The 24,757-nt window shown below is 35.1% G+C and overlaps 1 protein-coding gene across 2 annotated transcripts in view; it reads left to right on the top strand.

The window, feature by feature from the left end:
• Positions 1-24,757, top strand: part of ATRNL1 (attractin like 1) — a 491,115-nt gene that overhangs the window by 236,015 nt on the left and 230,343 nt on the right. Inside the window, exons 25-26 of one of the 2 annotated variants that reach the window (XM_065639122.1) lie at positions 14,304-14,365; positions 21,094-21,131. In XM_065639122.1, the coding sequence (XP_065495194.1) occupies positions 14,304-14,365; positions 21,094-21,106 (75 nt within the window). In that variant the 3' untranslated portion in view covers positions 21,107-21,131. Of the gene's footprint in view, positions 1-14,303; positions 14,366-21,093; positions 21,132-24,757 lie in introns of those variants that run through there. The other variant, XM_065639123.1, reaches the window with a different exon arrangement.

Raw genomic sequence — 24,757 nt, 5'->3', positions numbered from 1 at the left:
ACTCTACAGGATGTACTACAAGGTTAGGTAAAATCTAGAGCTGTCAGTTATCTCTGCTTTTTTTTTTTCCAAATCTATTTTAGCTTGCAATATAATAGCAGTTTCAAATGAGGGATAAAATTAAATGAAAGAGTAAAATTAACATAACAAAATTGGATCACAATGTGTTCTGTTAATCCTCATAATTTAATTTTGATTTTATCTTGTAAAAGTCTCAGTTGCCACTTTCTGGATTTTGATCACCTTTTTGAGGAAGAACATTAAACTCATTTTCTCTCTTGCATGTTATATACTTTCATTTTTATTATGCTAAGGGTTTTTTAGGTCAGTTAACCACTTCCACTTTATTTGAATCAATTAATATTTTCACACTGCTGTGACCTGTTCTTTCAGCAGCAGATCTGTTAGAATAGTCTTGTCCTTGTATAGATAAGTGGACATCATCGCTTCCATGCAAAACCACAGACTTTTCCTCCAGTGGAATATACATATAGTACAGAAAGCTTCATCTGTTTTATTTTTTCCTCATTTCTTTTTAAGTTGGATATTCTAAATTGTATTGATTAGTATGTATCCACTTATCTTCACACTCATGCACAAACATCTGACTCCCAGGCCCTTCGTTGTGCACTTCAGTTTCTCTTGCTATTCGATGTGGATCTTCAGTTACAAACTGAAATAATAATAAAGCGGATGGACTTTTTCCCTGTACAGTTTAATGAGGTTTCTGTGTTTTAATTTGTCATCATTTAACAATGATGGTAAAAAAAATTTCACTTGGGTACTGATAGTCTTGAAAAAAACATTCTGCATGAGCTACCTTCCTGACCTATCTTTCAACTAGTTATTTCTATTTATTTAGCAAGTTATTAAATTTCAAGAAAGGATTAAACCATTAAATTTCAAGCATTTCAATTTCTTGTTTTACCATTCTGCTCTGACATCGTGGTCTTTCTGAAACCAAAAAGAAGTCAGTAGGTGTTTACTATTAATAGTAATGTAGTCAGTATTCACCTCTGCAGAAAAAAGTGAGACTATTTTTTTAAATTCTAGTTTTATTCTATGGTAGCACTGTTTGTAGGATGAACAAAATTCAAGTGTTTGTTCTCTGAACAGCTGCTGGAATACAGTTTCCTTCCTTTTTTCAGAAGTTTAATTGTATCAAATATGTTCACAGTGACTTCTGCTCTCATTGTACTAGTGCTATTTACATCAAGGAATTAAAGCCTCTGTCTTTTGTGGCCTTATCAATAGGTGAGGAGAGGAATGAGAAAATGCATCAGTGAGTTTCTCTGCTGAATGGGAATGCTTCTTTTTTTGTTGTTGTGTTACACATTAGAGAGAGGAATCACCGAGCACCACGCAAAAGATCAGAAAATGTAATTTCTACAAAGTGGTATTATATACATAAATCTTCTGAAAGACAGATACCTTTGGGATATCGTAGGCCATAGACTTCTGTGTAATCCATTACCCATGCTGATATAAACCTTTGATTTGTGGGTTTAAACCTGAGGCTGAGTAACCTCATAAATATGCTAATCCACTGTAATCAAGAGAAGTGCTATTGCAAATACAAAATTTTTATTCCACAGTTCCAACAGCTTTATAGCATGCTCTACATTTATAACAATAAACTTTGGGAAATTACTCTCCTCATGTTTAAGAAAATGCATTGCCCTTTTCTTGGCATCTCACCAGTGAGTTTTACATACGTTATTTTGAATTACTTGATCTTTATGCAAAATTCAGTGCATGTTTTGCCTTTTCTAACCAAGTATTCGATTTCTAAAATGAACAAAACATTGCATAAATTTTTAAAATTCAGCTTTTGTAGCCCTATAAAAATTTTATTATTATTTTTATTAGACCAACCAGTGGGTTAAATAGTAGATCGTCTGGCAAAACCAGCCCTACTGTATATTTAAGAAGATAAAGACTTAGTGGATTTTGAAAAAAATCTTATCCTTTTTAGCAGCACATATTTCGTGTCTATGTATTTCTACACATACATGGGCATGAAATTTAAATGCTATAGCTATCACATTAGGTTCTACAGTCATTCAGACAGTTCAGTGTAGATTATAATTGCCTTTTTTTTTTCAGGAAAGATGAAAAATATTTTCCATGGAGGAAAGAAAATGGGACATTTTTCATCTTTATAAACTTCAGAATTCAAGAACTCTGCTGTTCTTTGGGGGTGCATTTTCTGTGTCCTAATAAATCCTCACTGAATGCTGTTTTTAAAAACAGTAGTGTTTAGAAATCTTTTTTTTAAGAAATAAACAACAGTTTCCTTGACTTGATATTTCACTTAGCAGGTACTGCAATTCCGATATTTACTCTGCTTGTTTTGAGTAATCCCATTTCAAATTCATGTCTAAAGAAAATTGAGTTACTTTAAAAAAGGAGGAAAAAATGAGTCAGTTCTGAAATAATTTATTCCTTAGTTCATATGAAATACCTGTCAAAAATGGTTATTTTCTAGCTTCTGAAATTAGTAATTATGATTTGGCTTTAGGTGCCTGAAGGACTGAAATCTGAAGACTGATAATTTGAACAATATAGTGTTTTCCAGGGTGTTAGGTTTGTGCTTGCCAGATTAACTCTATAATGTAGATGTAACTCTTTGCATATGTATGTGGTTTTGTTTGTTTGTGGTTTTTTTGGGGGGGAGGGGTGTTTGGTTGTTTTTGTTGTGGTTTTTTTTTTTTTTTAATATAAAATCAGGGTCCAATTTTTGGTGAGCTGACACTCACAAACAACTAATTCACTCTTCAAAAGGTAAGATTATATTTTGGTTTTAGATTTAAATGTGACATTTTGTAGAAACAACTGTTATTAGCCTCTTTAAATATAGAAAATTGTTCAATACATGTTGACTTCGAATTCCTTTAGACATTTTACCTTGAATCTCAGATAGTCTTTAAGTACATTTGGTGTGTTACAGTACCATGTTTAGATTTCTAGGCAGAGTAACAGTACTTCTGAACTCCAGTCTACTTACAGTAGTAAAACTGAAATCCAGTTATGAAATATGAAATCCCAGAATCAGTTGCTCTTTGACCACTCTTAAGGGAGCTCCCTGACCCTGAAAAGCTCTTCTTGCTTTCCAGTTTGATCTGATTACTTTTGAATTTTATTTTGTTTAATAGTCCACAACAGTAAACAAATTACATATTGATAAATAATAAAAGGTCAGTTATGCTAAGTGGTCTGGATAGCTTTGTAAGTTAAACTCATTTGAACAATATGCATTTTAGTAGAGCCAAGTACAAGGTTATGAACTGCATACAAGTTGAAATAAGTATCACATTTTGACACTTGTGGATCCTTCCACAATATCCGGTACCACTTGCTTGTGTCAGAAGAACAGGACATACAGATCTACCAGAGTTACGATGTCTATAGCCTGATCCCCAAACTGTTGATTTTCTCCTGTAGGCTATAAGGAGCAAGCGAAGGATTTAATGTAATCGTATTTCCAGCAGATGCACATTGTAATAGGGGAATGACTACCTAAGTGTGCTATTTTATGAGACATTTTGTGTTCTGTGGAATGATATTTGCCCTTTCATTTGCACGTACTTCCCACAGGTTGCTTCTGCCCAGTCTGTGAGCATTTCCATTCAAAACGTGTAGATTATTTGATTCAACGCTGACTTTTGTGGATTGTACAAACTGAGGAGCACAACAGCTTTTTCTTGTAGAAATCTGGGTCCACATATACCGTACAGCAGGATGTTGGTAGGTGCACATGATGTTGCAGGAGGATTCCCTGAGTCAAGGGTCAGTGACCAGGTGGTTTCAGGTTGACATGTCAAGTGGAGGTGAAGTGGCTTGGTGCAAGTCAGGCATTGCAGATATTTGCTTTAGCTGCTCAGACCAAATTTTGCCCAATTTAGGAAAATACAGCTTGATGGCTTTTCTAGCTGTGCTGCAGTGCTCTGTCCGAGGTTCACTAGAGGAGAGCTGAGATCTTGTAGTGTTGACTGGTGTGTTCTGGAACTTTGCATTTCTCGAATTTCAGAGTTTTCTGTGGTTCTTGTTTTGTTTTGTTTTTTTTAACTCTTTATATGGGAAAGGCTTTTGAGCCACCCTCTGCACCTTACAATAACTGCTGTGAAGTGACCCTTTCACCTCAGTGACATGTTCTCAGATTCATCAGACAACTTTATAAAGTTAAATATACCCTGACACAGTAGCACTGACGCTGGGATTCTGACTTCATCCTCCAGGAAATTTTTCTTTTAACGTTCTATGTGGATTCTATAAAATATATATTTCAAATAGCCATGCCATTGTGTCAATAATTACAGAAATGTGACTTAAAAATTTGATGCTTAGTGGTAGTGGCTAGGCATTTTCCTGGATATAAGAACCCTGGAAGAAATCCGAATTGCTTCATCAACTTAGCCACAGTTTGACAGAGTAACACGACAGTAGTGTGCCAGCACAAGCAGATTTAAACTTGCACCACTAATTCCATTCTGACATTGATGGAAATGCCATATGTGTCTCTTGGATTTGAGGGGGTATCTTCTAGACTCTGTTATGCGAAGAGACAGCACTTCAGTTTTTCTATGTTAAATGAGTCATGTTACGTTTTTGTTAATGCAATATTTTTTATTGAACCATTTTTTTCTTGGAAATATACAGCACTTTGAGTGCAATTAATTTGTGAGGGCAGCTGGTTTGTGTAGAATCATAAACAATGTATAAAGTTGGAGATTTCCTACATTTATTTTTTTAATAAATATAACTTACCATTTTGACTTATTATGGTATCCTAGAGCCGCAGTAGTCTGCCAGTCGTTTGAATAGGATTCTCTGCTATGGGCAAGGATTCCTGATGTTTTGCAAGCCCATCGATCATACTACACTCGTTAAGAATGAAGGTATTACCGTGCAGCACCCAGGTAGTTCTTACACTCTTTAGATGCAATGTCACCAGCCTGTGCTTGAGCTAATTGAGGTTTGACAGGAAAAAAATCTAAATTACATTGTCAGAATGGAGATTGTTTTTTGAATAGGAGTGAATTGGACAGGGACTTAAAAACAGGCTTCTCTGAACATGAATTGTATGGTTAGCAATTTAAGTCAGAGGATCATGGAATTTTTTTAAGATAATTGAAGACAAGCATGCAGTTGCCATAGTTTTATCCATAGTGTGACTTATTGGTGCCAGCTTCTACAGATTAAAAAAAGTGATGCATCAAGGATCTGAAAAGGGTGAAGAATCTATTTTACTTTGAAAAATGTCAATGTCAACATTAAACATATTTTGTTTATCAGAAGACCAGGATGGCTTGATGTTGAGAGTAAGAGGGTTTGATATGTCAAACAATAGAGCTTTGATTCAGGACGACCTTAGGAAATTTGAGAGTTGGGCCAACAGAAACCTCATGAAGTCTGACAAGAACTGCAAAGCCCTAACGAGCATGGAATTACCTAATGTCAACTGGAATATTGGCCAACAGTATGCTCTCATTCCAGTTCAGGCAACAGCCAAGTGTGTGGCCTCAGTTAGAGAACATTATCCCCTTTTACTCAGCTCTGGTGAGGCTGCATGTGGAATGAGACTCCCCTTTTTGGTGTCCCAGTTCAGAAAAAAAGGTATTGGGAAGCTGAGTGGGTCAGGGAGAAGTGCTACAAAGATTTTTGGGGGCTTGAATCACTCTAACTACGTTGAAGCTGTGGAGATTGGGCTTGTTTAGTCTGGCAAAGAGTCTCCAATATTAGGCTTACAATTGCTTGTGGAGGAGTTACAGTGATGACGAGGCTAAATTTTTCTGTGTAGTAGCAGGGGTAAAACAATAGGAAGTGGTCACAAGCTGCACCTTGGGAAATTCAGATTGAACATGAGAAAAAATTGATTATGTTAGCAATGCTGCATTGAAACTAGTTTCCCAGAGTGGCTGTTGAATATCCATCCTTTGAGGCTTTCAAAACTTACCTGGAAAAATACACTTTTGACCTGATTTGGTGTTGACAGTAGCCTGGCTTTGAGTGGCAAGTTGAACAATATGATCTCAAGATGGTTCTTCCAGTTCACCGTTCCATGACTCTGATGCTAACATGTAAGAGCTCACTCCGTAACAAGTGTAGCTTTCCTAGTGGGAAATTTAACAAGTCTTAATAAGATGTCATAAGGAGTCATAACAAGAAAGCTGAAGAGAGAAATCCAATTCTAGCAAGTAACAGAAATGGCTTTTCCTTAATGTAGTTTGACAAAGAAGTCCATATCATCATACAATGCTTCTCTTTGTAGTAGAATTTAGTTATTCAACTCTGCTCGACAAATTCCCTGACTCTTTTCCATTCACTTCTATATTTAATTTTTCTGCACATTTAATCTAGCCAGGCTTTTAAAAATCAGAGTTTTGGGAAGATGTTATCTAGAAATCTGCTGTTTTGCACACGGGTTAGAGGAGAACTCAGTCCTGCAAAGATCTGTGGCTAAAATAATTTTCTGGTACTATAGGTCTTTGCATCAATTACTTTTCAGCTTTTTTAAAATTTAGTTTTGAAATATGTTGTTTCTCCCTTGTTGTGGTATTTTAGTTTTCTTGCATTCTCTCATTGACTTTAATACTCAAATTTTCAATTTCTTAATAGTGTATGTATTAGTCATTACGAAGATATTTTGCATACCGAATTAAACTGTAATTTAGATAACAGTTCCCCTCCCCCAGATTTTCTTCTTCTTGTCTTGGAGGTTATTAGCTGAGGTTTTCTCTGTGTGGTATGCATTTGTTCTTATGTGTACACATACACAAAAATAAATAAAGCAATAAAATACTGGTATATGCACATTTGAATTTAATAGGCAAAGTGCAAGATAAGAAAAAAATCAGCTATAAAAACCTTCTTTAAAAATGTCATTCATCTAACTTGAATACAAACCTGGATTGTTTTTTAGCCTCTTATGTCTCTGAATAGTGGAAATAATATCCTCTAATTATTACATTGTTTGAGAAGGAAAGGGGTGGGTATTTGGGTAATCTGATGTATGCCATCATGAGAGACAGGACTTCAGCATGCAGAGGTAATCTCTGGAAGCTGTTTACCAAATGCCGATGTGATTTTCTTTAAGTCTGATTTTCTTTAAGTTATCTTTCATTTTCTATTTATGTTATCAGTATGTGCTGGTTTGGGCTGGGGTACAGTTAAGTTTTCCATAGCAGCTAGCTTGGGGCTATGTTTTGGATTTGTGCTGAGAACAGTGTTGGTAACCCAGAGATGTTTTAGTTACTCCTGAGCAGTGTTTACCCAGAGCCAAGGCCTTTTCTGCTCCTCACAGCACCCACCAGCGAGGAGGCTGGCATGTGCGAGAAGTTGGGATGGGACAGGGCTGGGACAGCCAACCTCAGGTGACCAAAGGGACATTCCATACCATATGACATCATGCTCAGCATTTAAAATTGGGGGAAGAAGACAGAAGGGAGGACATTTGGAGTGATGATGTTTGTGTTCCTGAGTAACTGTTATGCGTGATGGAGCCTGGCTTTCCTGGGGATGGCTGAACACTCACCTGCTGATGAGAAGTGGTGAATGAGTTCCTCTTTGCTTGTGTGTGCAGGTCTTGCTTTACCTATTAAACTGTCTTTATCTCAACCCACGAGTTTTCTCACTTTTACTCTACAGATTCTCGCCCCCATCCCCCTGCAGGGGGCGGTGAGTGATTGGCTGCATGGGGCTAAGTTGCCGTGCGGGGTTAAACCATGACAGAGTATGAAAGTTTTGCTACCACTAGTTCTCATCATCTGGTAGGACTGTTTGTCAACATCAGACTAAATTCTTTATTGGCATCAACACATTCTGCCAGGCACTTAGCTCCGTATTGCTTCCCTGATTGTTTCATCCCAGCAAGAAGAAATATTTCTTTTTCCTCGTTTGGTATTACGTTAGTTTGCAGAAGTACCCAATCAGTACTTAGAAACCATGGGAGAAAACTATCTCACCTAACATTATTTATATTCTACGTCTGGCATTAGATCTATAGTCTAAACTTATCGTAGACTCCCTGTGTTGTTAGCAGAGAGAAATGGCAGCTCCACAGGGTAATTCATTCCACATTATGAGGGTCCCACATCTATTTTACAGTCACTCACCTGTGAAGTGACTTCCTAACTCTGCTGATTATTATAAACTAGCTGACTAATTTTGACAGGATTTGAACATTTGACTAGATTAGACATGTTCCACATGGCAAAGTTCAGATACATTTTCTTTAAAATTTCTTTTTCAAGTTCTAGGAAAATCATTATATAGAATAAATGTGTGGCATTTTTAGCCTCCATGTGAAAGTGTTTAATAATTCTCTAAATTCGACAGGAATAATTTGGTTTAGGTTTTGGTGAATTTGACCTTTTCTTACCATGCTCTCTTGGAATTTTTGTTTTCCAAAGGAAAGTACATTTTTTGCTTTGCCTGTTAAATATTTATATTGGGGAAATGACAGTTTTCTACCATCTACATTTCACTTGTGCAGGTCACTCTTCATATTCATATTCCAGCTTTAATAATGAGACCATCTACCAAAGTTTTACTGTGTATTTATTTCTCTAATTTGATCATTCTTAATTTATTAACAGTGGATGATTTGCATTAAAAGAAGTATTTGTTCATTGTCTGAGAGCCTGAGTAGATAGAAGTTTACATTAGTGGATAATGTCATGAAATGGAGCATAGCTTAAAACTGCTTTGTGTGTACATTATTTGAATATATGAACCATTTAATGGATATAGGTTCATGTTTACTGCAGATGTGGAACTGTGATTTAATGCACTCCCGTTGTGCCTAATTTTCCTTTTTTTTCCCCCCCTGTTTTGTTGTTGTTGTTTTGTTTGTTTTTTCCTAGATTGGTTTCTTTAGAATTGCAGAGACAGCTTCTAAACACCTATATTTTTCAAACAAAAACACAACATTCTGAGGCCAGACTTACTATTTTCTTATGAAATATGTCCCTAAGTTAGACTTTCAAGGTTGTCTCATTTTTGTGGTGGAACAGATCTTGACCTATTGTTCTGTAGGACTGTATTTTTGCTGGATGTGATACTCAAGGTGAACATTAAATGGAGTATCTAGAGCAGTGGAAAAAAAATCCGGTCCTGCAGACATTAACTTTTGAAGGTTGGAAAAATCTCTGTGTTCAAAAGTTGCTTCTATTTCAACAGTCCTATTCCATCCATCATTATTCAGTGTAAATTATATTTCCTACATCATGCATGTAACCAAAACATCAAAATTAAGAAATACCATACGTTTATATGTTGGTTGTAATGCATCCCTGTATGTAGTGCTCTCTGGTGTATTCTACTGGATATCTGACTTTGGAATCCTCAGTTGATATAAGAGATTTGTCAGCAGTCACAATGCCTTGTCTTCCAATTAGGTCTTGTGATGTAAAGAATCTTAAGTGCATTCTTAGGGTTTTATGTTTGTTTTTTTAAAAAACCATCATTTTCAAAGAGTTGAACATGGCAGAGAAAAGAGATAGACATATCAGTAATGCTTGTTGGAGCAACCACCACAGCACGTTTATCACCCATCAGCTTTTTCTTTACATACCCTTCTGTCTCTTAAAGGCTGTAAGATATATATAACACAGTTTTATTTGCAATATTTTCATTCTGTCATTGTGATTTTATGACTGTGGATTTCAGAATGTATCTACATTTATTCTATTGATATTACTTTGATCTAATGGAATACAAATGTAGCACACTATAAGATTGTACATGGAAGTTAAATTTTAATATTTTAGTTCTTCCAGATAAAAACCCAAGCAGAAATATTGATAGAAAAAACACCTCTGATAAGATTATTCCTAAAGTTAAAATGGGAAGATGGGTTTTGTAGGCAGAAGGTTGTATCCTTTATTAAGCCAGCTGGATACCTGGAAAAGTTAGACAAACTTTCAGACACAAGTTCTTCCTCATGTCTGATACAGATGCATCAGACTTCAAAGCTAAATCCAAGTTGAAAGCAATTGCTCAGAGTTTATTATAGAGCATTTTTCATAAAACAGTCACTGCAGTTCTTACCTCCAGGTCCTGCTCCTCACAACTCCTTCACAAGATGAACCTTGAGTCTAAGATACAGAAAGCTTTGACTTTAGCAGAAGCATCAGTTTTATGTCACGTTAGAGTTTCTTTGCACGTTTCTCTCTTTGTTTTTCACAGGTTATAAACTATCCACCTCAAATTGCCTACCTTATCAACTCTTCTTCCTCCCTCGCCTGTCCCTTCTTCTCCACACGAGAACTACAAAATAAAGATATTTTTTATGATCTAATATACTTAAACGAGAAATCTTCCCAAATTCTGTTTTAGTTTGTAGTCCTCTGTTCTGAGCATCAAATAGAGCTTGCATGCTCAAGAACTTGACTCAGTTTTGTCTTGTGGAAAAAAATGTTGATGCATACAACTTGTTGTTGTAGATCCTTATAGCTGGAGTTTCACCATCATTAGAACATTCCAAACTACCCCACAAAAATTTCTCTTTTGTCACAGTGCTCAAGGTACAGATCGTCTAAGCATAAGACAGCTTTCATTCTTGATAGAGGTGTCTCTCTTTTTTTTTTTTTTAACACAAAGCTAAAGGAAAGCTAAGCGACTTTTAAGTTTTTCTGTTAATGAGATATTGAGATTAGACTTTGCCTTACTGCAGTACAAAGCTAGGAATGTCTAAGTCCTGTAATGTTTTTGTTTCAGCAAATTCATTTTAGCTTGGTAATCTAATAACCATCTGATAGTATGTTTTCAGCAGCGAATGGCAAAACTTTACGTCAGCTACAAATCAAATGACATTGGTTGAATGCAAGGGATGTTCCAATACTATGACCGATTTCTAAGGCAAATAAAATGGAGTAATGTTATGAAATCAGACTAAAGATTTTGTTGCATATCTTGAAGGCCTCACAATATGGTTATTTTTTGTTTTGGGTACAGTTTTGCTTGTCTTGTGAAAATGATAACTTCAGATTCACCCTAAAGTTTCTAATTGATTTATTTTTCTTTCTTTGCTGTCAATAGCAGAATATTTAAGTGAAATAAGCATCCATTTTGTAGATTTCTGCAAAACTTGTCACTGTTTTTGTTGCATTTATCTGTAGCAGTATTGGATCATAAAGTCTTTTAAGCTTTTAGCCCTAGCCAAACAGGGAAAAGATCTTCAAATGTTGTAATTGATGAGAAGTTTTCTAGTGGTTTCTGTAAAAATGAGAAAACTGTTTGGTAACATTTATGTCTATAAGCTTGCCTTTGAAGAGGAGCATAGATCATGGACAGTTACTGAAATATACCTGCATCTATAGCCATATTTATAAAAGAAGATAGAAATAATATTTCTGGTATCCATAATCTTATAAGACATTTTCGTGAAAGTAAAAGGTACTTAGGCATGATAGAAATGAACAAAATAAATCTTCATCTCTAGTATCTTTAAGTCCGAAGTAAAAATCTGGGGTTGAAAGAATTTTCCTTGTCTGTGTAGGCACAAGAAAAAAAAGACAGTAGCATTCATATCTAGATGAAAATCCCATGGAAATAAATTTCTTTAATTGTAGCATGGTTCTTTGTGTCAGGCTTAGATTCACAACATTTACTTGCTCCTTTGTGCTCTACTTAAAATTAAAATATGTATTCTTTTTGTTAATATTCTATGTCAATACTATGGTTCTTTGGAAAATAGTGCAGTTCATCTTTGAACCATGAACTCTAATGTAATCATTAGAAGACAATATTTGATTAAAATTTGAAATTACTTCTGGGATGGAACTTTATATTTTACTGTGTTTTTGTTCTAAAGTATGAATACTTCCAAGAATACTCCATACACAAACAAGTAACTTTTACAGACGGAAGTTCTTACATGGGCTTGTAAACATGAATTCTAGCAAAAGAACATCACAATTGTCTTAATGAGATTATTTGTTTAATAGAAGGTGGAAAACGTAAAATTATTCCTTTTGTGTCTATTTTTTGTGCAAAAATGATCTATCCTATCTTGAGCTTAGGGATATGTAAATCATTACCATGCATATGAAATCATTAAATTATTATGAAACTGCTTACTTCATATTTACTGTGTGTCGTAAAAAATAAATAAAGGCACTACCGTTTGTTAGAAATATTGGATGTAAAACTTTCCTGATACGCTTATGATGAGATTGCGGTTTTTGATTGCACGACTTTCCCCTGACTGTAGTTATTGCTGGACTAATGTATGCTGTTAATGAATACTGACACCTTGAATAAAAGAATTGAAGTAATGCAAAATATAAATTCTCCTTCAACTAATAGCTTTTTTTACAGTGTCACAAAAGGTGAACTTTGTTGAAACTGGCATGTTTTTTTCTCTTTGTATTCATAACCTGAAGTATGGTACTTGTAAAAAAACATTCTGGAAAAGCTAGCAGTTAATTGAATACTAAATATTATTTGAAGGGAATCCAGCCAGCATTTAAAATACAGATTGAATATAGGAAGCTTTTTGGTTTTCATACAAGGTAGCCTTAAATAATTGTTTATGTTTGGGATGCACTTTATATTGGCCTAAATAAATCTTCAGATCTTTTATCAGGTTTTAGCTTCTCATAGTGAAATAAAGGTTACATTTGCATTAACTTGACAATTTTGTCCACTCCGTAATTTCTCTTCAATTTTTCATATTCTTGCTCCAATCTCTTTTCATTTTGATACAGTGTTCATCCTGACAGTACCCTAAATTAGAGTTTCTGAGAATTTCAAATTTCTGCCTACATTTACCAAATGGGAAAACATTTGTTGGTTAAACTTGAGTAGTGAGCAAGAGAGTTCTTTCTCCTGCCCTGTTCCCGTGTGGCCTTCAGCTTCTTGTCTTTCCACAGGCTCCCAGGCCAGAACGTATCTTTTGCCCTGATCCAACCACAGCAATCAACTTAAGCTGGGCACATTTAGATTTCTTCTCTAGAGAGGAGGTAGACAATAGCAGTCAAGAAGTTTAGGACACTAAATAGTATTCCGCTTTAGTTATCAAGTCTCTTACCTGATATTTTGGGCCGAGAAATTTGGAATACCTGCTTCTTGTATCCAATTCTTAAAGTTGTTTGCATTGCTTGCAATTGTGCATTATCGGTGAAGAGAAAGCAGAAATTACATTTCAGAGATGCGTTTGAATGGTGGTGTGTCCTATTCCTGGAATAATGCAGTTTACATGCTTTTCCATCCTTAGACTCTAAGTAATCTGGCTTATGTTAACTGGCACAAGGCACAGTCATATCATTATATTACTGAAGTTTACATTACATTTTTGCCCTAAAAAAAAAAAATTCTTAAGTATCATGAGTTTCAAAAAGTATTTCAAAAGTTCATGAATCAACTGTTAAAGGGAACCAGAGTAATTATGTGTAATTAATAGTCAACGTCAGATCTTAAATGCACAACAATATGCACAAATATATCAAATGCACAACAACAAAAATTATTTGAACAAGCTGGGAATATAGTTAGATAAACACTTGTGTAATTCAAAGTAGAAGATTCTGTATATCTTCAGTTTGATAATGATACACTAGGAAAAACTGAACAAGACAGGGACATAAGGATATTTGCAGATATAACTTAAATATTAAGCGCTGTTCTTAACATTAGCAAAAAGGAATTATAATGATAATTGTAGGCTCTATTGCATGCAAGTGTGAACGTGCATCTGCGTGTATATGCTGTCTTAAAGATAATTGTTAAATCTTTGTGAAAAATTACAGTAAGGAGTTGAACTAATGCATGTTCTGTAAAAATGTAGCCTAAAAGAATATTTGTTACTTTGTCTTTAAAGTAATTTGCTTTGAAACAGATTTTTTTAAAATTAACATATGCATTTATTTAATATGATGCCATTAAAATATTTTAAATGTCTTAGTGTCAAGGACAAGATGTTTTCTGTCATTTTTAAAACCTTGTTTCAGTGTTTTCATTAAAATGGAAAATGGTGGTAGTTGACTATCAAGTAGACAATTTTTATCAATATGATTTCTTAATATTTTGCACATTGCTTTCATTGTTTGTATCAATCAAGTTTTACATGGATATTGCTAATAACTTTACTTCAAGAGAGAGACTGTATTCCACTGTTCGTATTTTGATAGCGGAAAAGACATGGGAGTCAGTAGCTCATCTCGCTTTATGGTAAATGCAGGTGTATGTGCTCTAGACTGAAATTACACTTGAAACTAATCATCCGTGAAACCATAAAGCCCTAGTGTAAAAAGAGCTGTTGACTCTGAAAATAATGTAATTTACTTCTATTTTATTTACAGATTGCCTTCTCCCAGCACAATACTATAATGGATCTGGTGCAGTTCTTTGTCACTTTCTTCAGGTAAATTGCATTTTCTGTTTTCTGAGTGAAATCATGTTGATTCTTTTCTATCAGACCAATATCTTAACCAGCTTATTTATCTTAAGAAATGCCTTCAAGCCAGCCTTTAAACTGTTTTCTTTAATTTGCACCAGTGGATGATCCAGGTCATTGCGCTGTAATTACAGGCAGCTGCTGGAATCCTTCATATGTTCAGTGGTACAGTCTTCACATTTAATTCGTAAAGATTAGCTAGATATGTACTGTGTATTATAGTGATTAAGAGAAAAACAGCTATACTGACTATAACTAGTAATTTATGTGTGTGAATTTTTTGTAAACTCTTTTGAAGAATTTTTTAAAATAATGGTTCTGTTCAATAGCTTGTTACCTTTAGGAAAACACCCCAAGTCACTACTAATGCTTTCATGCGTTAATTGTGAAAAGCAATAGGTGATGCGTGAGACCTGGTTGTGGCAGCAGCGCAGGAACGAGCTTCAACTGCAAATGGACACTATTCTAGGATCTGAACAAAACCTCACTGAAAGACTTCTTAAAAGTTCAGCTGTCTTATAAAATGTCACAAACTCGAATATACATAGATTAGTTATAGTGCTTTTAAATCTTGCTGTGAAGATATTCCCCAATAACTGTGAAGTGTATGCAAAATGTGAACCATGACAGACAACTATGTTTGTCAGACTTTATGTATTTCTAGTACCGCCATGCATTTATTTCACAAGTTCACAGTGCAGCCTTTCTGTCTGCTTTAATTGCCATGCTCTGAGGAACTTTACTTGAAGAGTTCTGTGAACAGGCTGACTTCCGTTTATTACTGCCACCAAAAATGGGGCAGAAATGAGCAAACACTGAAGTCTTCTGTACCCAATACATTGGCTAATGGAGAGTCGTTTGGCAGCTGATGCAGAGTGTTATTTCTCCTTGATCACCACAAACAAAGCAATGAAATGCTGGTTCCCTGGGTTTTTGGTGTGGTGTTGTTTTTTTTCCTCCTGGGAAACCAGCAAGATCTAAAAAATGATGATGCTCCTGAAAACCTTAAGAAGGCAAACCCCTATAAAAGAAAGCAAATTCTGTCCAAGTACAATAGAACAGCGTGACCCTGTGACAAGTAGCAGAGGTAGACTAGAAGCAATTTGTTTCTTTTCTGTGCCCTAATGCTGGCTTAGGAAAGGTGAACTGTAGGCTCTTTGATGGTGAAGCCTTCTCTATAGATATGTTGCATTAGCTCTTCTGGTGTGATGGTGTATCTGATATTGTTTGTTGTGGGTAAATGCAAAATCACCATGATCCTGATGAGAGAATAGCTCACTCTGCCTGAACTGTAAGCTAACTGGGAGCCAAGGCCAGTGTAATCCCTTTTACAGAAAGAAAGATTGTAGGATAGATGGCAGCTACCCTACCACTGCATTGACTTAGTCCCGGCTTAAGTGTTTTACCAAGGCTTTCAGCTGGCACTCAGATCAAGAGGGGCTTGCAGTGATCTGCAGCGTAATGCTAATAATCAACCTGAGGAACCTAGTTGCAGAAATCTGTAAAGAAATTAGGAAATGCCTGAGTAGTACATTGCGGTAATCCAAGCAAGGTACAAAAATTAATGATCGGGCATCCTCCAAAGGCACATATAAATTAAGCTAAGTTTTGATGGTTATGATGCAAAATAGCATTTATCAAAATGAATTTTAAAATTCTGATGTAAGATTGTATGGTATTCTTCTACAACTGAAATGGTCTTAAGGTGCCTGTAGACATAGGCAGCATGTCTAGGAGTTGGAGCTCTCATATTGTGAAGGAATAGCACACAGTAGATTCATAATTTGCAAGGCAGAACCTGAGAGCTAAAGGGAAGGAAGAGGAGAGGAGGAGAAGCTTGAGTTGATTCTGAATGAAACGACTGCCTGAAAAAAGTTGTTTAATTGCACTGTGTTTCCAAGTTGATTAACTCTGCTAGGAAAATTAACCCAGGCCTATTGCTTGATCAATTGGCTCTTTCCAAGACACAAACCAGTACTTTCTGTGTGGTTTTTTTTCAGTGCACAGAGGCATTGGGGTTTTCATAGGTGTTAGAAGTCCATTATTTTCTTATCACAGAACCAAAACAATCATGCATAACATCGCAGCGACACTCCTGACTCAAAATGATCCAAAGAAGAAACTGTCCGATTGCTTGTCAATGGACTAGGAGTCGCAATGTGTTGTAAATACATGTAGAAAAACTACTTAGTGTGTCCTTTATGGAAAACCAGACTGAGAAATTTAGAATGAAAAGTTTCCAGTCTAGACACCATTAAAACTTTCAGTAGCTATTAAATTGGATGTTGTTTCTACAGAATCGCTTACCTAAACAAGCTATAGAATATTTCTAATAGGAAAATGTTGTAATAACTTTTTTTTTCCCCAACTCTAGTGGGTAGGGTCAGTTATACGCAAAGACAACATCAATATGTCCTCTCCAAAGTGGCTTTATCTGAAAATTTAGTGTCAACAGTTTTTAGCCTAATAAAATTATTTTAATAAGGGTTGGTTTGTTTGTTTGATGTTCCTTGTTTTTTGGTTTGTTTTTTACTTTATGGGAATGCAGTATATTAAAAAGCGGCAAATTACGTTGGTAACAGTAATAACCCAGGTCATGTTTGCTAGGTTTATTGACAGAGAAAATGATTGTGTTTAAAGACAATTTTTATGTGCTTGATAAGAAAACATGTTTCAACGTGCTTTGATAAAAGTGCATTTGCATGTCTCCTATCTAGTATTATATTTTTCTCATTTCTGAGCACATGGCAAAACAATGTTCACCCTGACTGCCTAGCCAAACCAGTAAATACGTTTATTTGATAATAGCAGGTATTTTTAAGAACCATTCAAAAGTATAGTTTAAAGCTGTTCTTTTATAAGGTGAGCATTCCAGAAAAAAGATGAAACGCACATTTTACTGCTTGAATCAGAAACAAATAAAGCATTTTTAGAATTTTTCTGATGTATCAAGATCAACAATTTAAAAACTATTTTTCTGTAAGGAATTTATTTAAAACTATACATAATAAAGTCCCCAAACAGTGATTAGTTCCACAATAAATGCTAGATCTATCAAGATACTGTTGTACATCTTAGAACAGAAAAGTTTTAGAAATCGTTTAGAAAAGTTTTTCAAAAAAATAAGCAAAATATTGGAGAAACTGTAGTGCTCCAGACTATGATATTCATAGTGAAAAAAACCCTAAGCCGAAACAAACCGGTTCAGTGACCTTTTCTCTAAGAGTAGGAATGAAATGAGATATGTAAGAGTAGTAACAGATTCCTAACAGTCGTATAGAAACTGTCACATTTTTGTTGCTTTCCTCGGTGCTTTTTAGCTCATGCCTTGAAGACTCAGCCATCACACAAATTGACAAGTGTGTGACTTTTTTTTTTTTCCCACCTGCTTTGAAGCAGTACAGATCTCATTAGAATATTTCCCGGGCAGCAAATGTGAATCATCTTTATTCTTATGCTGAAGAAATTCAGTCCCCACAGTTAAAGAAAGTCTATTCCTGTATTACCCTGCCTAGTAAAACACGCAGTAAGCTAAAGCCTGACTTTTTTTCTAAACAGTAAGTGATAAAGGTGTTTTCAGTGTTTTCAAATCTTACATTAATATGTTGTTTTAGCTGAGTAGGTAGCCAGGACACTTTATACATTTCATAATGTGAGATGAAGTATCTTTAGTTTCTGAAAACATTATTTATGTTTTTCTTTAGATCATATTTTATCATCCATAAAAATTGACAATATTGAATATTTGTTAGTTTTTATTATATACGATTCCAGCAAATCCAGGATTGAGAGCAAACAAACTCTTGATTTCTAAACCTACTTTTAAATAAAATTGTAGTTAATTTGTATCAGTATTCATGCATTTCTCAGAAAACTATTTCCATATGAAACAGGTGTTCTGGTAAAAAATGTGGTTTTGTCTAATAATAAAAAACCAGGCAAACATGAAATTGGTACAGGTAACAAATGTTAGCTATTAGTATTTTTGTGATAGGTAATGAGAGGCAACTGCTACTGTCATAACTTTTTTAAAGCCTGTTTCTAATACCTAATACTACCCACTAACTAATCAGGCACTTTCTCTGAGCATACGTCATCTTTTCACTCTCAGAATGATTCCTTCCGTTGTCTCTGGTTCTTGGGGTAGAGCTGCCAGCTGGTGCACTTTAGTCACTGTTATAACGTCTCCTTACTATTATGAATTACAGAATTTCCTATTTGTAATAAGTAGAGCAATATTAATTAATACGGATACCTTGAAAGTTGGAAAATCTTTTTTGTGTGTGTACTTTAGGAAATTCTGTGAAAAATTATGGTTATTTGGGATCAGGGGTACAAATCTTTCTGTGGGCACTCTGGGCAAGAGAAAACAATATTCAAAATATGCCCAGTGTTTATTGCAGGAGGAAGGAATGAGCATGAGCTACAATAGGAAACCCAGCAGTTACTGAAGAACGAGCTTTACCACCCAAATGTGCATGTCTGCATGTGCCAAAATCTCAGAACAGTCACCTCAGCTGCGTTTCACACTGTGGGAGTGGATGGCTGCACATCAGTGGATTGTACCAGAGCTCTTGAGAACTTCAGATCCTGGATCTGCTGTTCTCTGTCTCAATTAGCAATGGGTTAATTCCTTCTCTTTACCAGCATCCATTGGTGTGTCTGCCTGGCTTCGTGTTTTGTTTTTGTTAAAATAAAGGATGATAAATTAATACTAGATTTTGGCGTGCTTGGCTTTATGAGATCGACTGTTGATCTCTGTAAGGAAGACAAAACACGGTGTGTCAGGACCAGATCACATCCACCATGACTGGATTCTCAGAAAATGCAGAAGTCTTATAAATCTAAATTAGAATATTTTCTGGTAACATGAAAATCAAGTTATCTTAGCAAAATGGATTTTACATTTGGGGCTAAAATAAAATTGATTTTTCCTTAGTGATGCATTAAGCAGTTTTTCACCTGACTTAGCAGCAAATAGTTGTTTGACTTCTACTGGGCCAAGCACATCTATACTGCAGTGAGCAGTCGGAGGTTTTTGTTGTTCTTCTTTGTTTAAAATGTTTATTTTGAAATGTGGAATGTAGCATTGTGTCTTTTACTCTCTGACTCACCTGGAAACTTTGTCATCACTGTAGAGTTATTTGATATATTCATATTTCCTGAGAAGGCAGTCACTTGTTATTGGCCTGCAGGCAAAGGAGGTTCCCCAGTACCACTGCGCTGGTTGCTCTTCAAAACAGTGGATGAGTCATTGAGCCCCTTGGTGAACAGAACTGTTTCCCATTATTTCATTCTTGTTTTTATTCTTTCTGTGTTTGTCTTTTGAGTCGTTTGGAAGTACAGGTGAGCGCACTAGTGCTTTCCGTATTTCAATTTCATCGTACGCTGCTCCTCAAAGCATAAAATGGTTGCTCAGCTTGATATCTGAAGGTGATGTATGTACTTGCTTGATATACAGCAGGTATGGGCTTTTCCTTCAAGTAGGCGCATTTAAAATTTTGCATTTCTCGCTTCCTGTAGGTATCAAATACAGTAACTGAAAGCTGTTGGTTGTGCCTGGTGAAGTGCTTAATTCAGTTTCTGCTCAGTTCATAATAACTAGAAATAAGATCTGGAGATGGTTAAGTGCAGAGGGGAGTTGCAGGGGGTAACAAGATTTGAGAGACTTCTTTTATCTCTAGTCTTTTTTAGAAAAAAAAAATCTTAAATTGCACTCTTCATTTTGTGTAGTGCTGTAGCCGAACACTCCAAAAAAACATTTTGTCACTTCTTATGCTTTCATAAAAATCTCATTGGAATCAAAGCTGCCACTTCTGTAGTAGTGTTCACCCCAGAGGTCTCTGAAGTTGGCACCTGAAATACCCTTCCCAAGACTCCTGAAGAAAGTCTGTCTTTTTTTGAAGGCTCAATACTTTGCAGACTCCCTTACTCTGAGACAGTTCTGTAATGTTCTCCTTTCAGGAATGTGTCTTTTTACAGCTGTATTGTATTTTGTTTCCTAAGAAGGATCATATAGATAATTCATAATTTGTCTGTGATTTGATTACCTACATTTTGTATGATATTTTCTTAAATCCAATTATTTAATTGTTTTCTTAGACTAAAACAACATTGGCGCTCACACCTATTTGTCTTCTAGACAGCTTAATCCTGGTCATTTTTTATGAAACCCCAGTTTGGTATAGTTTAAACAAAAGAACTAGAACAGGATTTAATCTGTGATGAATGGATTAGAGATTTTGCTTTTGGTGTTTTAATTCAAAAGAGAAGGAATTGTGTCGTCTTATGACAGGGTATATGTACAAGTTGCAAAGTCAACTTCAGAAGTTTGTTTCATATATGTATATAGCGAAGTGGGGAGAGAACTGATGAAGAAAAAGAATAACAAAAAATAAAGGAAGTTAAAAATATTAGGGTTTTCCTTTAGGCAATAATGTCATTGTCCATTACAGCAAGCGACAAGCAGCTTTCTGCCACACTCTTCCAGCCTGTCTTTGCAGACGCAGTCGACGTCGCGTGCTGTGAAGTGAGTGTCATCGGAGAAATGAGCAATCTCTTTATGGCAGTGGAGAAATATTGAGAGGCCATGTGTTCAGTTGTAATAAATCACAGAAAGAGAGAAGAGTACTAGACTGTGTTATGCTGTGGATTTCATAGATACTAAAATATTAAATCTAATTATTACTTTTCAGAAGAGACATCTGAATTGAAAGGAATTCACCTAATGAGCTTTTTTTAATGGAATATTAATAACGATATTCCAGTAAAATTTTCTGGTACAAGATGAAGCATTTTTTGTGGAAGATTTTGGTTTCTTTCAAACTTATTTATTGGACTTCAACAGAGCGGGGCTACATTTTGTCAATAAGAAGCAAAATCATGGAAACCCTGCTGTGGACTCCAAAAGCTGCACTAAAAATTGAACATTCAAAAGTAGTTACATCATCTCTTTATATTGCAAAATTTGAATTCTATCTGCATATGTGGCCCAATTATATTCTATATTGTTTTTCTATGTGTTCATTTTTTTTTTTGTGATATTTTAGGAAAATACTATACAGTTTCAAAATTATATTTCTTTCCTTACGTGTCTTGTGTCTTTTAAGTTGAAATTCTAAATATCATGTTGAGCGTTAACAGGGGATTTGTTTTATTTGTACAGTACAGTTACAGAACAATAATGATGCTGCTTTGGCCTGGAAATCTAAAAATCCTTACTCTGTCTTCAGGAAAATTTCTTGTTTATGGGGTTTTTAATTAGGAGAGTTATGACTTTTTTACACCTACCACTTCAAATATATTCACCTATTTGGATAAGGCATTGGAAATGTCACATAATGAAGGGAAAAGTCTTTTAGCAATGTGTTAATTCTCTTGATTATATTTGAGTCTATTAGATTAAACATTGCTAACGTGGCTTGGTGGCTCTCTAAATGTATTTTATATTTCTGTGATTTATTATCAAACTATAACATCTGCACTAGAGAAAGTGCAGTCAAAGAAAAGAATGAGGGGAAAACAACAACAAAAAAATTGAAATAATGTGAGTCTTTTTATTTGGAAGGCTGCTGAAATGTGGCATTGGTTGGAAGTCCTTCTTTCCCCAATTCACTAATCGAGCATGATTAGAATAAATGAGTCTTTTTCCCCCTTAATTTTAAATCTTAAATTTTTATGTAACAGCAAAATCATTGAAAAAAATTGAAGTCAAAGCACAACTATTTTTAAATAGAAACAATATATTCAATTTCTAATTCTTGAATGTTACTGCAGAAAACGTTACATTCTGTATTTCATAATTTGTCTGCAAATTTAATGGCATAGATTTTTTTTTTCTTTCTTCTTAGAAACAGTACAACATCACTTGTTGAGAGAAATATAGAGTATTTCACCCATGAAGGGCAAAACCATAAAATTCTATGAAATATGAAAGTATTTTCCATGAGTAAAAGAAACATAATCACACTTTATGGGTGTGATGCTCTATTTATTCTATGGAGATTAATATCAGTTTATGTTAGATTAAGCTCCTTTGATTGTAAATCTTCTTTATTTGCTGCTTCAAAGAGGTGAAGGGAAGAACTGCTGCGAGTTAAAGTTCACATCTAGAGCTTTATTGTGTAATATATTTCAGAGTCCTTTTAAATGGTCCGCTTTTGTTTGATATTGTATTGGCAGAATGAAATGTGAAAGTTGGTCTTCCAAATAGCATTCTGATGTGCACCATATCCATTTTCACTTTTTAGTTGTATATAAAGACTGTTCACATAATTGGTCATTCATTTATACTTTAGTAGTTTCTGGTATAGCTTGTGGAGATTTGATGTGAAAAGACATCTTTATGTATGTATACCTGAATTATGTATGTAGGAAAATATAAATATAAAATATGTATGTGTACATTTATACATTATATAGTTGCTTTTATATAATTATTTAATAAAGTCATTTAAAACCCCCTACATTCTCTATCACATTTCAGCACATATATATAATTGAAAAAATCAATACCTTTTTTTTCCATATTAGTTTTTCCAAAAATAACAAATTCCCCACTCAAACACATATCTTTCTCCCTTACCTTCAGGAAGTATTTTGATGTTTCATTGAACAGCAAAGACCAATAAACCCAGGCTTTGTAGGGGCAGTTGTCAGGATTATTTTCAACTATTACAGGAGTCTATTTAAACTATTACAGTGGATGCCTGTACTGAGCTGCCCCACACAGTACAGGTGCTCTAGATAGCAGTACTTGAGTAGAGGCAGCTCATAGACTTTTCTGTGTGTTTTGTTTTGGTTTTGTTTTTTTTCTATTGTTATTTATATTCTTATTTATCTAAGCAGTAAAACAATCACATTCTATAACAGCATTCTTCTCTCATAATACCTACATATTTTTATTTTATTTTCGTATATAAAAAGATATATTCACATATATTTCATACACGTATACTTAGAATTTTTTTGAGTGGACTCGCCGTATACATACATAAGTGGACCAGGTGGTTGTGGTGCAAACTTCTCAAATGTTTTAGAAAATAGTAGTATTGAGATAATTCAGACTTGCCTTGTGGACGTAATAGTGAGCTTGGATCATGCGCATCCTTACTTTTTGGTTGTCATTTGGCTGGGCAGCTAGACATGGCCTGAGAGTGAGTTAATGAGAATTCCTCAAAAAAATAAAAACATTATGAACTATGCAACAGACTCCAGTGGCAGCAGATTGACCGTATCATTTCATTAGAGTTGTTCAGGAAGCATCTAAAAGCAGGTGCTACTTTTGTGGAGTTGGAATAAATCGCTTGATTTAGGATTTCAGAAGATTGGGCATGTAGCCATATTGGAGGTGATTTCTTAAAGGGGCTTTGCTTTTTAAGATATAGCTGTAACACAGGTCATGGGTGGAAATAAATTATGATTGGATCAGATATTGCTAGAGGATATGAAATTCCGCACCCACCTGAGTGTGAATGATTCAAAACTGTTATGTTGAGTTCTGAGATTTAAACACTCTCTGGCACTTAAAAAAAAAAAATTAAAAAAATCAATCACTTAAGAATTTTTGCTTGTGTCTGAGCATGTCTCCTGTAGTGGCCAGTGCAGTGATGCAGATAGGTGATATCTTTAAAGCTAGGCTGTGTCTTCAAATTTTAGTAGGGCACTTTTCTTTAAAGTAAGTTACAACGTCCCTGTGTTTTCCAGCTGTTTTTCTTCATGAGGCCAGAGAATAAGATCTTTTCTGAGAAATCCTTTTACAGTCTTCCAGCCATCCTCAGTAATAGTCCTCCAAGACAGAAATAAATGTTCATCTTCATGTCCATCTGCTCTGTGTGAGTGAAATTCTATAGAAAGATCTGTTACACTCACCTGCCGAACTTCCATTTGCTTCTTAAAAATATCTAATCTTTCTGATTCTAACGTAGAGTAAAACAGGAGTTTATTATGTGGGAGTAGAGTCTCCTCCCAGCCCTTCGTCTATTAAAAGATTTCATTTATAAAGGTTGGGATCATCAATGTCTCCAGGGAAAGAGGACGTTGGCATACTTTGTGAACTGAATTTTTACTCAACAGCTAAATTGTTTTGTTCATGGCTTCATCTCAGCCTTCCTTCTTCCTTTTATTTATTCTAAGTGGGATAAAAACCAGTTACATCTGTTAACAAGTGGAAATATTCAGTTTGTGTGTTGTTTTAAGAGACAGATGCCATGAAGATAAGAACTGTAGTATTTTCCTGCACCAGGAGGAGGAAATTCTTTAGATGTGGTCTCCTGTTCTTCTTGGTTGAAAGGACTGCTTTGATACTAGGTGGAAATTTTCACAAAGCTTTGATGTTTCCTTGGAGTGTAACTTGAGTCT

This window comes from Caloenas nicobarica, chromosome 7 (genome assembly GCF_036013445.1).
Source record: "Caloenas nicobarica isolate bCalNic1 chromosome 7, bCalNic1.hap1, whole genome shotgun sequence".
NCBI lineage: Eukaryota > Metazoa > Chordata > Aves > Columbiformes > Columbidae > Caloenas > Caloenas nicobarica.
The sequence above is the reverse complement of the archived record's forward strand: the minus strand, read 5'-3'. Positions and strand labels throughout refer to the sequence as shown.